At 41.4% G+C, this 18,296-nt stretch overlaps 1 protein-coding gene across 6 annotated transcripts in view; it reads right to left on the minus strand.

Annotated features, from left to right (window-relative positions):
• The window catches only part of slc37a1 (solute carrier family 37 member 1), a 30,474-nt gene extending 13,235 nt beyond the window's left edge, over nucleotides 1–17,239 (minus strand). Inside the window, exons 1-16 of one of the 6 annotated variants that reach the window (XM_087853168.1) lie at nucleotides 16,895–17,239; nucleotides 16,621–16,677; nucleotides 16,258–16,371; nucleotides 15,772–16,021; nucleotides 10,100–10,349; nucleotides 6,210–6,356; nucleotides 5,828–5,909; nucleotides 4,661–4,781; nucleotides 4,373–4,451; nucleotides 3,721–3,856; nucleotides 3,041–3,117; nucleotides 2,229–2,395; nucleotides 1,934–1,986; nucleotides 1,656–1,730; nucleotides 1,185–1,223; nucleotides 188–310 (exon numbers count right to left, since the gene is read on the minus strand). In XM_087853168.1, the coding sequence (XP_087709294.1) occupies nucleotides 188–310; nucleotides 1,185–1,223; nucleotides 1,656–1,730; nucleotides 1,934–1,986; nucleotides 2,229–2,395; nucleotides 3,041–3,117; nucleotides 3,721–3,856; nucleotides 4,373–4,451; nucleotides 4,661–4,781; nucleotides 5,828–5,909; nucleotides 6,210–6,356; nucleotides 10,100–10,155 (1,155 nt within the window). In that variant the 5' untranslated portion in view covers nucleotides 10,156–10,349; nucleotides 15,772–16,021; nucleotides 16,258–16,371; nucleotides 16,621–16,677; nucleotides 16,895–17,239. Of the gene's footprint in view, nucleotides 1–187; nucleotides 311–1,184; nucleotides 1,224–1,655; nucleotides 1,731–1,933; nucleotides 1,987–2,228; nucleotides 2,396–3,040; nucleotides 3,118–3,720; nucleotides 3,857–4,372; nucleotides 4,452–4,660; nucleotides 4,782–5,827; nucleotides 5,910–6,209; nucleotides 6,357–10,099; nucleotides 10,350–12,952; nucleotides 13,120–15,771; nucleotides 16,022–16,257; nucleotides 16,372–16,620 lie in introns of those variants that run through there. The other 5 variants (XM_087853167.1, XM_087853166.1, XM_087853169.1 and 2 more) reach the window with 5 other exon arrangements.
• Between the last annotated feature and the right edge of the window lie 1,057 nt (nucleotides 17,240–18,296).

An 18,296-nucleotide genomic window follows, 5' to 3' on the forward strand; every position in this document is an offset into this window, starting at 1 on the left:
TTCTGAATTGATTTTCTATCTTAAAGCACTTACACAACAATCTTACACATCCTGCTCTTACTTAGAGCATCACTCTTAAAACAACATTAAAAGACTTTTGCCTGATAGGAGACTTGGTCAGACTTTGTTGCAGTGAAAGCATCAGAGTGACGCAGGTGATGGACACAGGTTTGCATGTGTGACTTACGGGTATCCGTAGCGCTCCCATGAAGCTGATGGCAGACGGCTCCGACTCACTCTTCACCACCACAACCGGCTGCATGGGGATGCGCTCGCTCTCTCTAGGCAACAGGAGCTCTGTGTCGTAGCTCTGAGGGAGAGAGCAGAGCAAAGATCTGTACCCAGACCACCGGACAGCTGAAGAACAAAGGGGACCCCGAGGGGTCAGCACTGACAGTACTTAGACTGGACTTTTGTTTCATAAATAAAATTACAAAAACAAATAAATAAATGGAAAAGAGTGAACTTAGTCAACCTGCAATTTAAGACCAATTATTGAAAGATTCTCCTTTCTAATTAAATAACCAAGGAATATTTCTCCCCTTCAGATGGTACAGACCAACACACGTTGTGTGTATGTGAAGTATAACTGTACGATTATGTCAGCAGTTTGGTGTAGATGAGCACGGTTTGCCAGCAGTGCATTCATGTAAAGGACCTGAGGATAAAACTCCCACTGATAAGTTTTGAAAGAACAGGAGCTGGAAAACCTCGCCCAACTACCTTCCAAACAAGGAGAAAAAAAGGAGAAAAATAGAAACCCTGCGGCTGAATCCAAATGTCCTCATTTTTCTCTTATTTGCAAACTTGCTTTCTAAAACTAAGTCTGTGCAGACACACTGTGCTCTGCAGGGTAGGACTCGCTTTGATGACACTGTACAGATGTGGATAAGTACTATATTCAAATTCAAACATCTCCTTACATTAATACTAAAAAAAAAAAAATCATGGTCATCAGTCAGAGCTCCTTGTTGCAGTCAGAGTGTGCTTGACTGCAACCCCCCATCACCTTTAATGCTGACCCTTTCTGCCTCCTTAGTAGAGTGGTTAAAACACGAGTTCACCCTAAGCATTCTTCAGCGCTCCAGTCATTCCTCATGTCCAGACATTTGGATTCAGCCTAGCAGTGATTTCACCCAGCATCCAAAGCTCTGACCACCAGTGGAGATCTCTGAAGAACTGACCTTCCTGTTTTGAATACTATCCTTGTAATAATAGCAGACCTGAATGGATTACAATGACATAATAGAACATGTTTCTGTGGTGCTGCATGACAATCGGTCTTATTAGATGCACAAATTCATTTCTTGCTTCCAAAATGTGGCCTGTACAGTTTATTGTTCAACAGTCTGAAATGTGCCACTTAGAAACTTTTAAAGTTTTATTTGAACATGGACAGAAGGCTGATTTTGTTCTAGAGTAAAGTAAAAAGATTACAAGCTTATAATCTTGTAATCTTCTAGTCTGATCAATGATAGATGTTTGGAAATACAGTACATGCAGTCCACACACACAACATACTTGGTGATTAGTTCAGTGGTGCGTGCGTAGGATTGGTTATCCATCATGACCATGTGATGTGTGATGGAATAAGGCGTGGCCTTACAGTAAGTACAGTAAATAATCTCAGTTTTAAGTTAAACTGTGAGACACACCTGATTTTTGTTGTCCTTGTACTGTAGATACACCTCTGTGTGTCCGTTCACTCCATTCCAACTCTTGCTTGGGACCTAATCAAAGAGAGACATTCACAGCTAAACAGGGCTGCTGATTGATAATTCAAATGCAAATAAAAATAAAATACTTTTTCCTTCATTTCCACATTTAATTATAAATGACAGAGTTAATATTACACTGAAATATTATTCATGCTTAATGAACCAAACTAGTCTTCAATATAAGAAATTAAAACAAACAAAAATTGTGTACTTACAGTCTTGCCTAGAGATGAATTTTGTGTATAGATGGTTTTTAGGTCATTAGGATCTGAAGAATGAAAACAGTACCATCAGGTTAATACAACATAATCCATTTACAGCTATAAAGTCCATTCTTCAAAGAGCCAACGTACTGAAAAGACAATCACAGGAAGCAGACTGCCTCAGCTAACTGAATCTAAATGCATTCATTTGATAGCAAGCATTCTTTGAGCAATGAATGTGTGCGCTTAGAAAAACAAGAAACTCCTTATAACACTCATCAGAAAAACATGATGAAGCTGTACTTACGCTCAATGAGAAAGAGAAAGCAAACCACGCCCATGATGACGATGATGAGCCCTGGTACGATGAAGGACATGCCCCAGTTGGAGGAGACCCAGTAGCCGGCAATCAGAGAGCCCAAGATGTTTCCCACTGAAGTGTGAGAGTTCCACAGTCCCATGATGAGTCCACGCCTGACCCAGAAACAGAGACCTTCGGTTCATACAGTGCTGATGCTGACAGAGATACAGTCTGCTCCACAAGTATTTGGGTTGTTTGGGTTTTTTTGATGCATGCTCAACTTTCCAGGTAAGGAAATCCCAGGATATTTGGAAAGTTTTACCCTCCGTATGCCCCCAGAGTTGAAGTAGTTAAGACATGACTAAAGTAAGGACATGTATTCAAAGATCAATTGCTATTTAACTCCTATGGACAGATATTTCTGCTCTTTTCAGCTGTGCAGACGAGCTGAAATGAGCTTTCGCTGAAGGGTGGCTGGCTTCTCCCTTAGAGACAGGGTGAAGAGCGCAGCAGTTCGAGGGGCTCAGAGTAGAGCTGCTCTCCTCCACATGAAAAGTTGATGTAGTTTGGGCATCTGACTGGGATGCCTGCTGAGTTAGGGGTTCCAGGCATGTCATACTGGGAAGAGGCCTCAGGGTATACCCAGGACATGCTGGCGAGATTATATCTCTTCACTGACATGCTAATGTGAGTTCCCCTGGCTAAGTGGAAGAAAATAGATGGATGGATCTTGTTCGGTCATAAAGTCCAACTTTTTATTTCTTTTGTTCTGCTAACAGCCAGTGTGCATTATACAGCCAGGAATTCTTAGACATTACCTTCCCTTTCCAAACCAGTTGCCGATACAGGTCACTACACTAGGCCAACCAGTGGTCTGAACCAAGCCATTGGCCACCTGCAAAATGACAAGAAGGTGAATCACTGTACAGAACAGTTTGTTGTTATGCATTCCTTACAGGGTCACATGTGCACTTCCTCTGTATAAACATACACAATGGCAAGTTTATTGCTACATAAACTTGTCATTGTGCATTTTCCTGTGCATATCCACTTACACTCCTATGTGTACTGGAGAGTCCTTGTAAAAGTAGGAGTCGTAGTAATGTCTCTGAGCCAAGTCAGTGTCATGTGAGGTTGTACCTCACCGTCCAGCAGCTCAGTGCTGCTGACAGTGAGGTCCATATCTGGGATGAGATCCCCAGGATATCACCCACCGCTTCATTAGGAGCAGGCCTTGATGTGGACTAGCCTGCTTTTTTATTTTTACACTTTTTTCACTTTCATTGTTTCTTTAAATTTATCCCTCTGTAGGTTTATAATTGTCATTTTCATCAAACGAAGTCTTTTAATTCCTATTCATACCCAGTCTATATCAGTATCATATCTGATGTTCTTTTTCTTTACTATTGAGCTCTGATGTGTGTTAACGTGTTACTTCAATTTTTTGAGCGGTGTAAATGAACATATCATCCTATAAAATGATCATCCTGCACCTCACCTGGACAAATATATAGAAGCTCAGGTTGTGGATGTTGTAGATGTAGCCAAGCCCAAATAGACAAGTGAACACACCGCTGGCCAGCATGCCCACTGTGAGGTACAGACGAATGGGCAGGCGCTCCCCGATAATGCCGCTAGATGGATGCACAGTGATGACATCATATTAAGCATCACACATTTCAGCACATAAAGTAGTTTAAATATTTGAGAGTTACTGAGAAAAAAAAAGTTCTGTTGTGGTTTTTGGGGTTGGATAAAGAGGATAAATACACCGAATCAACAATTATCATTTTATTCTGGCAACTTGCTAAATTAGTGGTCATAACACACTCACTCACTCCAGCGGTATATGTCAAGGGGCTGTGGAAGGACAGACTGGGAATTGTTAGATCGATGGAAAACATGCTGGACTTCAGTGAAACCACAGCACATATAATGATGGAGGAATATGTAGGAATTATTGACACAAACAGACCAGAGAATTTTTAATAATCCGACTAATAACGGTGGGTGGCAGATGGTTAGTATTGCTGCCTCATAGCAAGAAAGTGCCTTATTCAAATCCACTGGCCAGCTGCGGCCCTCCCTCTTCATCACCAGTTCACATTTACTGTGTAAAATCATTTCCTCCTCACACCTTGCCATCTTACCTCAAGTACATTCCAATTGCGTAAGCACACAGAAAGGAGTAGTCCATGGCTCCCAGCAGCTGTTTGTAATTGCTTTTATCTGTAAATATGGGGAACAGGTGTTTAATTCAGGACAGCACATCAGGTTTTGTTTATCTGCGAGGTTTTTACTAATTGCTCGACACATTCATCTGTTTTGCATGCATGAGTATTAAGAAACCTGCTGCTGATGATGCTGTGGCCTTTAGTGTAAACTTGTAACATTATAAACATTCGAAAAAGATGAAAACATCTCAAGATAAGACAGACCAAAAGGTTTCCAGCCGCAGTCGACATCTGTGTGGAGAGATAGCAGGGAGGGCTGCTGGCTGCTGCTGGATGCAATGATGGCTGCTTCACTGACAGCTGAGCAGTTCTTATGAAGCTCACTCTGTAAGCACAAAACCATTAAGCCACACAGAAAACACAGGAAGAAGAAACAGGGGTCTTTACTGTGATTGGGTAACTGTTTAAGAGGTGAGAATTTCAAAAACAAAAATGTTAATGAATATCTCAAATCAAGCATCTAACAGTTTCAAGATTCAAAATAAAAAAAAGTAGCAGCTGAGAGTTTTTCAGTTCTTCTAGACTCAGTCTGCCAGTTAAAGGTCTCCAGTTTTCTGAGGTTCTTGGACACACGGAGCCACACACTGCTGTGTTTAGCGTCACTTTCCTGATGTGGAAACCATCCTGCTCACTTCTCTGGCAGTTTGATTGTTTAATTGAATATAGTCTTCCCTGTTCCACTGGCATGGTCTTTCCTGCCCTTCACTAAAAGATCTGAAAGATCTTTCTTCTCACGAAGCCTTTTCTCCCTGACTCCATGATGGTCACAGTAGAGAAAGAAATGTTTATGCGTTACCATAGCGACCAGAGAGCATTAAGGGGCAGAGAGGAGGATGTTACTCTCAATGTTGTTGGTGCATTTCAGGAGGACGCTGCTAATAAAGTTATTACACAGTGAATTCACGCTTATTATTATATTTACAGAATACCACCGTTTTTGTCTCGGTCGTATCATTTTATTTTGTTGTATTTATCACATTTATGTGGCCAACATATTTTATTCACAGACCGGCCTTTAAGGTGTTGCAACACCTTAAAGGCCGGTCTGTGAATATATTGTCTGACATTAAACCGGTCGGTGGTGCTGCGGGTGTTTATTAGGACAATGTACACCAGCTGGTCGTAACCAGCGATGGCTGTAAACAAGCTGTGATGGAGCACAGACTGGAATGATGAGTTTATTTTGGCCGTGTGTATATGTATACGTAGATCTTGACATATAAATAATTGCTACAAACATCTGAGATTTGCTATTTTTTCAAAGTGTTCTTTTAATTTTTTTGGAGCAGTGTACAAACATCGCACAACAGTGCAGCACCTATTAGTACAATCATTAATGCCATGTGCTGCTTCTGGAATACCATATCTTACCTTGACAATACTAATTGGTTTCCTGGACAGGTGGAAACTGGTGTAGAGCAAGAAGGTTAGGATGAAGGTGAGAGCTCTGTACCTGAAGGGAGAGAACACAGGAAGGCAGCTCTGAGAAATGAGGGAGCTCATAACATGGAGACCACAGGTTTGAGATGTCCATAATTATGAGTCATCTGCACTACCCCAGATACAGTGGGTTACAAAAAAGATGTAACTGACACCAAACTCACAATTTTGAATTCCCCCAGGGAAATTATACTTAACAAAAGGATGGTGGGGCTGTGTTCATGTAGCACAGCCCCCCGCTGTGAGAGTAAAGGTGTCACAGTGCTTTATTTTGTGCTTAAATGCTTTCTAGCTGTTACCAACAAACTCACACCTTGATGGGGCATTGTGGAGTTCAGTATCTGGCCTATGTGGTCTGGAGGAGCAGAGTATCAAACCTTTCTTCAGACTGTTGGGGATGAGGGTGGAGAGGTGCAGGTAACTTGGCCAGTGCCATTTCTCTTCTTTGTTTAATAATAGACTGTTTGAAGAACAGGGGTACAGTGCACTTAGAGATGGACAGGCTGAAAAACACCATGTATACAGTAGCTGGCTGGTTGGAGTGAAATAAAAAAAATAGACTTAATAAGTGAGCACAATTACAATACAATAAAGAACACGTAAATGTTATAACTTATTATTATTATATTAGCTGTTGGATGATATTTGTCAACTTGTGTTAAGTAATCATGGAAACAGTAAATCAGTCATCACTGTGTGCAGTGTGCTTACATTTGTGGTGGAGGAGAGTGAAAGTGCTACTCTAATGGTTATACATGAATCTATTCGGTCAGCCAGTCTGCTGACTGGGTGACTGTCATTGGTGGCAGTAACAGTATCAGTCATCTAGCATTAGCCTATGGAGTCGACCGCCCAGCCCAAGTTTAAACATTGTTGCAGTTGTTGTATTTTTAGATGTTATTTTACAAAGAAAGTCCACATCTCAAACTGTAAAATGCACAAAGGTTCACTGCAGACATTTTGTGGCCCTACAAGGAAATGTTGCAAACTGATTTCATGCCCCACACCTAGCTGACCAACGCTACAACATATGTAAATAAACAGGCAAAAGTATCGTGAAATATTTTGGCAGATTAAAAATCTCTTTTCCAAGAGAGACCTGGCATCAACTGATTAAATGTATCAAGTGTTACAATAAGCAGGAGGAGCCAACAAATTCTATTACATCCTGTAACAGAATCCTGATATCCTGTACCTGGATTGTGTACTTTACTGTTTGCGTTACCTCAGTCATATTCACTCTCGTCTTTGCTCACACATGTCTGACTTGAGTGTAAGGTCATTTCTAAGCAGAGGCTGGCACAAGACAGAAAGTCAAATGCAGTCAAATAAGACGTGAGAGAAGGTGTGGCTGTGCCCAAAATTCACATTTCATTTGACCCGCAGTACAGACTATGGTTGGCTTTACCAGGCTGTGCAGCAGAAACTCAAAATGGGCCAAGAAAAAAAAATAAGATACACTCTTATAGTTAGCATGTGGTTAGTATGTTGCAGCGGTGCATCCTGGGTACAGCAGGATGACCAAATCCATCATCTGACAAAACAGCTTGAAACCTGACAGATACAAAGTGCTCACAAACCACCAGGTGTGTTAGTAGGGCTGCCACGATTAGTCGACTAGTCACGATTAGATCGACTATCAAAATCGTCAACGACTGATTTAATAGTCGACGGTCGTTTGAAGCTTTGTAAGATCCCAAAAGATGCAGGAATAAGTAGTAGGATTTAAGAGTGTAATAACGGACTGAAACAGAAGATGGCAGCACTGCATGTACAAGGATGCCAGCTGCCGTTAAACTCAGAAGAAGAAGCTCTGTCCCAGAATTCATAGCGCAGCCCAGCTCAGTTTCCAACAATGGCGGCAGCTAGTTAGTTTTAATATTACTCTTATTATTCTTTCTGGGTCACAAAATAAACGTTTAACATATTTTCAGGCGAGAATGTAGCTGTGTAAACCTCAAATATGTGCTCAGTTTATCAAGACACCACATATTTTCAAAAGCGCTCCGACGTTTTCGGAGACGTCTGTTACCCACTAGCTCGATAGCTAGCCGGGGGCTAGGCTAACTAGAGCCGTGAGAACACCGGACTCCCTGCAAATCGTTTTCAAACCCACCGCCGTCTTTCGTTACTCAGGTTAAACATATATATGTCACTTAGATAACTTAAAAATGTTATTGTTTGGCTTTTTTTAGTATTTTATTTGTTCCTGAGTAAATCGGTTTGGCTGAGATCAAAGTTATAGTTTTTGCACAGCTGAATAAAAGTCAAGCAGACAGCTGATTATCAGAAGTGTGAGATGCTCAAGAATTTACTCCGGTGTCCTGTTATATTTTAGATAGCAAGGAGTTTATTAAACTCCACCGAAACAATCTGCAAATTTCATTAAAATTTAATAAACTATCGTCTTTATTTTTAGTTAGCACATACCACACTTAAATCTGTAAGCTGATAATAGTTATACAAGAGCAGATACATGCTGGTGCAATAAGCTGTACGTCCAATGGATGCATGATCTGATTAGTCGACTAATCGCAAAAATAATCGGTGACTAGTTGACCATCAAAATAATCGTTTGTGGCAGCCCTATGTGTTAGGCTGCAAATGTCTCACTAAGACATATAAGATGATAACTGTATGAAGAGAAATGTTCAAGGGTAACATTAGACATTATGGTTCCTGATGTGAATTACAGTGCGTCTGGAAGTATCCACAGCACTTCATTTCAAAATCAGAATCATTATTATCATTATAGCAACAAAACACTGAACAATGTGCAGTATGTGCAATTCTCTCAGTGCAAACAACCAGAGGAGTCTGCTCAGTGACAGGTTGCTTCTCCCAAAGCTTAGGACCAACAGACCTAACAACTCCTCCAAAATTTGTGCTACATTTAAATGAGACGACTTCTGTGTTTAAACCTGATGCATTCTTGAACTAACATAGTGGGCAACAATTTGTCTTTTTTTCCTTCAAATAATAAAAGCTAGATATATCCAGTGCACAGCAGTCTGAATTACAAGTAGCTCAAGTGAATAACAACCACTTCCACCAACAGTTTCAACCTTGTAGATGAGCAGCTGCTCTGATGATTAATGACCCCTACATTTAATGCATGGAATGTCACATCATTGCCCCTTTCTGTATCACCAGTGTTACCCTAAATTGGTAATTTATAATAGGTGGCCGGGACCAACGCACTAGCTGTTCACAGAGGAGTGCACAATTATTCTAAGTTATATAAACACACAAGTAAAAGAACAAAATCCCACTATAACTTTTCAAAGGCTTAGTGAAGACAGTGTAACTAATGAAAGCTTTACAAACCCAAATCAATCACAACCAAAAATAACAAACATTCCAACATATTTTCAGAAACCTGAAAGTCGAGTCTACACAAAGCATCAGGTATGTGAAACTAGGTGTAAGCACAGGTAAAAACTACCCGCCGGGAATTTTTGCTGACGCAGCTCCAACAATGCCACTTGGCCGGCTGCAGCCTCAACAGCCAACTACTACGTCAAAGAGGCAGAAACTCACTGCTCGACCTTGTACAGTAAACTTTACAGGGTGATCAGAAAGATCGGCTTCAACGTATGCAGCAAGTAAAATAAATATTGAATATGTCACCAAATTTCTTAGTAAATATATCTCTAAAGGTGCTATTGACATTAAATTATCACTAAATGTTAGTCTCATCTGACCACACTATGTTCTCTCAGTAGTTCACAACATGCTTTTTCCTCAGCAGTGCAGTCACGCATGTGAGCTTGCATACAGGCGACGGCAAATGTGACATTACTTATTGTTTTCTTTGAAACAATCATACCTGCTGGTTCTAGATCTTTCTGGAGCTCTCCATTGGTTTTGTCCAGTATGAGATGTTTCTTGTGTGACACGTTGATAATGAGAGCTCACCAGTTGGGACTGAACCAGCTGATATTAATTTGCACTAAGTGAGAGGTTAGTTTTGTAATTACTGATAGATTTCAGCTGCTAAAATCTTTCCAGGTCTTTTTGCACCTTTCTTTTTTTATGAGTTTCTGTACCATTTCCCTGTTCCACTTCTCATTATTACATATAATTTATGGCCATCTATGGTTTGATTTCTTTACATCTGTGGACTGGGTGGGTTGTTACCAACATCTGGTCAGAATTTAATGTCAATAGCACCTTTAGACAGCCGGTCCAATTTAAACTCACCATTGGTCCCTGTCAAAGGACACCAGCAGGCGGACCCCTGGAGGAACAGGAGCCATGTTTGAACACAGGTATGGAGAATCCCACTAACAGGCAGCTAATGAGGGCTCAGCATTCAAATCTCTTCGCGCTGAAGGAAATCATGAAGTACATGCAGACATGGCCCTGCTGTCTCTGTTCATATCCATCTTCAAAAGAAACTACAGTCAGCTGATCCACAAAGCCATGGAGCTGGTTGGAAGATGTCAGCAGTCTGAAAGGATGAATAGAACAATGAAGAAGAGATAATGCTAATAATAATAATAATAATAATAATAAAGATATTAAGAGGGCAAGAAAATACGGAAGCGTAGAGCTGCCACCCAGGCAAAAGAAAAATACAAGTTTATCACGTTATAACGTGAAAAGTTTATTGTTCTAACAAGATACTTTTCCTGTTTGAACAACATAATATCACGTTATTACAATATACATAATTATCACGTTCGTACAATATAATTATATTGTACGAACGTGATAATTATGTATATTGTAATAACGTGATATTATGTTGTTCAAACGTGAAAGGTATATTGTACAAACATGATAGTATATTGTACAAACAGGAAAAGTATCTTGTTAGAACAATAAACTTTTCACGTTATAACGTGATACACTTGTATTTTTCTTTTGCCTGGGTGGCAGCTCTACGCTTCCGTAAGAAAAAGCCTAGATTACAATATGACATGTTTTTTCTGCACAGCTTAATTCAGATGTGGTCCGCAGCTTCATACTACCTCACAAACTAAACCTGAGCTGCTAACGAGTATGAAGTTTCAACTTTGCCTGGGCTAAGATGTGTGAGCCCATTCAGTCCACTGAGTTGGTCAACTTGACTTCAGGAGGACACGTGGGTCATTCCATATTAATTTACCAAATTTCACAAAAATTCCCAGTTTGACCACCTCTGATTTTCCAGAACAAAATTCAAGGGTGATGATACACTTTAATAGGAAAACTGGCAAATTGTAGACCTATACCATCATTACTTTGATCATAAAAAAGACTTTTGTGATAGGTCACAGGGCGATTTTCAAGCCTTTTCTGTGGCTGAACATTCAACGATATAATAATACTCTGTACTAGGGCTGGGCAATATTAATGGATCATTATTATATTATTATTATCATCATCATCCACTTCACATACTCACATAAAAGCTTCTCTAAAAACTATGAACAGACTCTGTAACAGGACACCAGGACAGCCCTGGTAGAGTAAAACACGTGTGCAAGAATGAGTATGACTTATTGCTGGCAATGCAGACCAAGCTCCTGCAATGGTTATACAGGGATCAAATGACTCGTAGTAAAAAGCCAGACACCCAGTATCCGGAGGTCAGCAACACCTCGCCCCCATCATACACCGTGCTTTACCTTCCATAGTCACTTGACAGTTTGCTAGAATAGCTTTGTGGCAGGCCGAAATTCTTTTTCCATGGCCTCCCCAAACTCCTTCCACGCCTGAGTTTTTTGCTTCAGGTGTGGAAGTGGAAGTGGAATCCTGGGCTGGATCCCACTTGGCCTGCCAGTATCTGTCAGCTGCTTCCTAAGTCCTACAGGCTGAGAAAGGCCAATAGGACTCCAACTTGACTGCTCCCTTCAAAGAGATGTTAGAAATCTGAACTAGAGGTTTGACCTCTAGTTCAGGGTTGGTTACCACCATGATGGTCAACCACCCTGCAGCCACCTCAGCAAAGGAGTTGCAGAACATGGTCTACAACAAGGTCTTCATGTGCCCAGCCTCCCCCCGGAATGCTGTCGAGGTTCTGCCAGAGGTGGGAGTTGAAAATTTTACAGACTAGGGGCTCTGCCAGGCGTTCCCAGCACACAGGTAAAATTCTTAAAGGAAAGGTGCCTCGAGAATGCCAGGTCCAAAAGGAGATGGCACTTAAGACTCTTAACCTTACCAGATATGGAAGACGAGAACACGAGAAGTGGTTATTAGAATATTCACTCGCATCATACTGGGATGATTCAGGATACAGTGGATACAGTGCCTCAACTGGGCAAGAAAAACAATGCAGAGAACTGTCATCATCCACCTCTGCATGCAGAATGTATGAGATGAAGGTGATGAAGATGCAAAGGTCTGTAAAGAAGTGAAGAGTCACACTTCAGAGAGACGATTTCCCGAAACAGAAAGCAAAAAGTAGTCATGTCATGACATGTCAGACTACTTTGAGTGATCGGCAAACCCAGAAAACCGATATTTAAATGGGAGTGCATCTTCACTTACAACAAAGCAATCAAAGTATTTCACTGCCGAGATCTCGATTGGTTACTAGCCTTTCATAATCACAGTCACCATAAACACTCACAAATCTCAAGTGACATCAATGTCACATGATATAGCTCACAGGTTTAACAATTTCTGACATTTTAACATCCAACTATACAGGCGCAACTCTCCTAACAGCGTGGTCACCGTTTCTGCTTCCTTGAAAGAAATTAATATAGCCAGAAAGGAGGACGTGCTTCCGGGGTGCTTTGTATCAAACAACACGTCGGCCCCCGGCGACGCTTACTCGGACACGGATGACAAACAGGCTAATGCACCGACTGTGAGATTTGGCGATATTTTCCCTTCCTATTTGTAGCTATATCAAAACCGCCCTGTTATCCGTAAACCATTAACAAAGGCAAAAACGAGAGCCTCCAACGTCTCGGAGTAGCACTTTGATCATGTGGGAAACAGCAAGGTGAATATAGCCGAGCTTCCGATTAATTTTAAAGACTGCTAGCTAAACCGCTACAACTGTGGCAGCAGCAGACATCCAACTGCAAACAAACACGCCATAGCTGCTCAGGGGCTTACCTCGGAGGGGGAAACTAGCGCTTCACGTTCGTTCCAGGTTTCCCTTCAGTGACATACCCTCCACTTCCTTGTTGTACGAAAGCTGGCGTCTAACTGTCACACACTCGCGCGTGCGCTCACAGCTAGGCTTGCCCGGGCTGTCGTTGACGTCATCATCGCTCTCTCGCGCTCGTGTTCAGTTGACCCTGTCTAGCTTGCTTCAGGGCTAAAACCAGCTCATGATAATAATAACAACAATAATAATAATCTTGTGAAAAAAAATAATTCAAACTCACATGGGATATTTCATTTTGAGCTTGAGTAAACTCTACAGATGACAGCAGGACCAGGGTTAAAAATCCCTAATACAATATCTAAAACACACGCACACAATGATTAAACCTCAAAGTAGCGATTTGAAGCTGAAGCTCCACCTTATGTGTCAAAAAAAATAGACGGCACCCACGTGACCAATGACGTCCGAAGATTTATTTAGCGCATTACAGCTCCAGTACCTGATTCAATGGTTTATAAGGAAATGAATCATTGACCGAATTTATGTTGCTTGGGTGGAGAAGGCGGTCCAGTGTGCGACATAATGACAGACAGCGAGGGAGGGAGGACGTTCTGCTTCTTCATAAATAAAAATAAGTTCATAGGCCATTCTAAGCCAAGGTCTAAAACCCACATAGTTATAATTATATAAGGTATAGTATATTATATACAGGGTGGAGCATTTATATGGATACACCGCAATAACATGGGAATGGTTGGTGATAATAAAGTCCTGTTTGTGGCACATTAGTATATGTCAGGGGGCAAACTCCTCAAGATGGGTGGTGACCATGGTGGCCATTTAAAAGTCGGCCATCTTGGATACAACCTGTGTTTTTTCCAATAGGAAGAGGGCCATGTGACACATCAAACTTATTGGTAATGTCACAAGAAAAACAATGGTGTGCTTGGTTTCAACGTAACTTTATTCTTTCATGAGTTATTTACAAGTTTCTGACCACTTATAAAATGGTTCAATGTGCTGCCCATTGTGTTGGATTGTCAATGCAACCCTCTTCTTCTACTCTTCACACACTGATAGCAACACCGCAGGAGAAATGCCAGCACAGGCATCCAGTATCCGTAGTTTCAGGTGCTGCACATCTCGTATCTTCACACCATAGACAATTGCCTTCAGATGACCCCAAAGATAAAAGTCTAAGGGGGTCAGATCGGGAGACCTTGGGGGCCATTCAACTGGCCCACGACGACCAATCCACTTTCCAGGAAACTGTTCATCTAGGAATGCTCGGACCTGGCACCCATAATGTGGTGGTGCACCATCTTGCTTGCAAAGAAAGATGGTGCACCTGGATGACATCCAGTCATCCAGTACAATGACCTGGATGACTGAGAACCTTCACAGACACCATCTTGCTTGAAAAACTCAGGGAACGTGCCAGCTTCAGTGCATAAAGAGGGAAACACATAATCATGTAGCAATTTCAAATATCCAGTGGCCTTGAGGTTTCCATTGATGAAGAATGGACCCACTATCGTTGTTCCCCATATACCACACCAAACCATCACTTTTGTTGTTCCAACAGTCTTGGAGGGATCCATCCAATGTGGGTTAGTGACAGACCAAAAGCGGTGGTTTTGTTTGTTAACTTCACCATTCACATAAAAGTTTGCCTCATCACTGAACAAAATCTTCTGTGTGAACTGAGGGTCCTGTTCCAATTTTTGTTTTGCCCATTCTGCAAATTCTGTGCGCCGATCTGGGTCATCCTCGTTGAGATGCTGCATAGCTGGAGTTTGTAAGGGTGCCATTTGTGTGTAGCTACTATCCGCCAAAGGGATGTTCGACTAATGCCACTCTCCAGTGACATGCGCGATGGAGGAGAGTGAAAGTGCTACTCTAATGGTTATACATGAATCTATTCGGTCACCCAGTCTGCTGACTGGTGACTGTCATTGGTGGCAGTAACAGTATCAGTCATCTAGCATTAGCCTATGGAGTCGACCGCCCAGCCCAAGTTTAAACATTGTTGCAGTTGTTGTATTTTTAGATGTTATTTTACAAAGAAAGTCCACATCTCAAACTGTAAAATGCCCAAAGGTTCACTGCAGGTATAGTAACCCAACCCTAACAACCCATCCAATCCACACATGCAAAGAAATCCAACCATAGAAGTCCATAAATTATGTGTAATAATCACGCTTAGTGAAATGTATTTAATACTTCATACAAAAGCCTTTGTTGGTGATGACAGCTTCAACACACTTCCTGTGTGAGGAAACTGTCTCATGCGTTGCTATTAGTTTAATTTTAGTCTCATCTGACCACACTATGTTCTCTCAGTAGTTCACAACATGCCTTTTCCTCAGCAGTGCAGTCACGTATGTGAGCTTGCATACAGGCGATGGCAAATGTGACATTACTTATTGTTTTCTTTGAAACAATCATACCTGCTGGTTCTAGATCTTTCTGGAGCTCTCCATTGGTTTTGTCCAGTATGAGATGTTTCTTGTGTGACACCTTGGTAATGAGAGCTCACCAGTTGGGACTGAACCAGTTGATATTAATTTGCACTAAGTGAGAGGTTAATTTTGTAATTACTGATAGATTTCAGCTGCTAAAATCTTTCCAGGTCTTTTTGCACCTTTCTTTTTTTATGAGTTTCTGTACCATTTCCCTGTTCCACTTCTCATTATTACATATAATTTATGGCCATCTATGGTTTGATTTCTTTACATCTGTGGACTGGGTGGGTTGTTACCAACATCTGGTCAGAATTTAATGTCAATAGCACCTTTAGACAGCCGGTCCAATTTAAACTCACCATTGGTCCCAGTCAAAGGACACCAGCAGGCGGACCCCTGGAGGAACAGGAGCCATGTTTGAACACAGGTATGGACAATCCCACTAACAGGCAGCTAATGAGGGCTCAGCATTCAAATCTCTTCGCGCTGAAGGAAATCATGAAGTACATGCAGACATGGCCCTGCTGTCTCTGTTCATATCCATCTTCAAAAGAAACTACAGTCAGCTGATCCACAAAGCCATGGAGCTGGTTGGAAGATGTCAGCAGTCTGAAAGGATGAATAGAACAATGAAGAAGAGATAATGCTAATAAATAATAATAATAATAATAATAACTAGAAAGCAAAAATTTCATAAGAAATTTTAAGTGTGCCTATGCCGCTGCTAATCAGTGTAGTTTGCCATTCATACGGCTACAGAGAGCAAAACTCAGCAGAGCAGCCATTCTCCACCATGAACTATGGTAAAAACAAACACCGCTCGCACCTCACAGATGACAGCTTACAGTTTTGTGTAAAGATGAGGTGACTTCGTACAACCCCGATTTGCAGATGCTGTGCACAGAGGTTCATGAGCAGAAGTCCCATTGTACCATGGGTCCACCTCCCCTGAAACGGCACTGCAGACCACGCCCGCCACACACATCAAACATGTAAAATAAATATTTGTGCACTTTTGCATTCACTTTGTTTTTTGTTATTTTTACACAGTGTTCTGAATGATTAACAATGGCCTACAGCCAATCTTGTGTATTATTATACAAACTTTGGTTGTAAGATTCAACTATTTAATAAAAGGTAAATATTTTATATGAGAGTAAGAAAGAAAAGTATTTCTTTGTGCCCCCCTTTCCCTGTTAATGCCCTACCTGGCCCCCTGGCAAAAGCTTTGCTAGATCCGACCCTGCACAGTTACCAGCTGTCAGCTACACAAAAAAGGATATTGTGTTATTCATCTCTCAGAAACAGTTCATAATTTTCCTTCAACTCATTCATGTCACCTAAAAGGTAAACTTATAAAGTTCAACATCAGTAACTTACCATTGTAAAAACTGATTGTAAAAAGTCAGCACAACGAAAATAAACTACACCTAAACTCGGTTTATATCTGACCCAAATAGAGTGCAGTTCATACCTTCTTACCTGAAATTGAGCTCTGACCGGCAGCCGCCTGCTTCTCCTGCCTTCGGTTTCCCTGATCCATTATTGAGCTCCGCGTTAGCCACCACCGGTCGATCGGCGGCCGCCTCGTATGTCTCTTTCCCCACATGCCCTTTCTGTCATACACCGGTGGCTAGCTGCCTTCTGTTGTAGCTCCGCGTTAGCCACCACCAAACAACTGTTATTTTTTCCACATCGACCAGCATCTGGACAATCCACCACCTTCCACTGTTTTTACCGTTACTAAAATGAATAAATGAATCACCAGCCCATATAAATGAAAAATAAGTCCAGCAGCCAACCAAGGGTACTCACGAAAGACTAGGGGGTGAAACGAGAGCGTGAGCCGGCCTGGGTGTCAGCCAGCCCGGCCTGGGTGTCAGCCAAGCCGCGCTAGCTAGCTAGCCGGCTAGCTGCCATGCGGCGCTAGCAGTAACATCATGAGAGAACTGTTGCTAATATGGGACTTCTTGATAAAACGAGCAGATATTTGAAGTTTACACAACTACATTCTCGCCTGAAAATATCTTAAAAGTTTATTTTGTGACCTAGAAACACGAATAAGAGGAATATAAAAACTAGGTGGCAGCCGCCATTGTTTCACTCGGTAGAGGCCTGCTATGATTTGTGGGATATGGAGTTTTCCACCAAGCATACACCCTTGCGGTTACCGTAAGTATTCAATGGTTCGTGCAACCTTAAAACTTCCAATGGTTCCTGAAAGCAGCAACGCTGTGCGTGCTGTTAATATTCTCGTCATTATGGTAATCCAAATACGGGTAGGCCGTACCACTCCCGACATACCACTAGAGAGAGCCAACACACCACAAATGAAGTTTGAAATCTGTTTCTATTTGGCCAAAAGTTGAATCTTTCTCATGGGCCTAGAAATGGGCCAAAATTTGCACTAAAATCTAAATATTTAAAAAATATAAAAGTCATAAACACCAAAAGTCATAGCATACTAGTCCAGACCCAGCCGCACAAAATGATATAACATATGTAACCCTTGTCTCAAAACTGTGGGGCGAGTTTCGCTTCAAAATTTCAGGCGGAAACTGAGGAATAATAATAAATCTGACGAATAGTTATAAGTGTGCCTCTTGGCACAAAATGGCAAAATCTGAGCTGCTAACGAGTATGAAGTTTCAACTTTGCCTGGGCTAAGATGTGTGAGCCCATTCAGTCCACTGAGTTGGTCAACTTGACTTCAGGAGTACATGTGGGTCATTCCATATTAATTTACCAAATTTCACAAAAATTCCCAGTTTGACCACCTCTGATTTTCCAGAACAAAATTCAAGGGTGATGATACACTTTTTAATAGGAAAACTGGCAAATTGTAGACCCATACCATTATTACTTTGATCATAAAAAAGACTTT

Source organism: Neolamprologus brichardi, chromosome 16, assembly GCF_056152115.1.
Source record: "Neolamprologus brichardi isolate AB-2024 chromosome 16, ASM5615211v1, whole genome shotgun sequence".
Lineage (NCBI taxonomy): Eukaryota > Metazoa > Chordata > Actinopteri > Cichliformes > Cichlidae > Neolamprologus > Neolamprologus brichardi.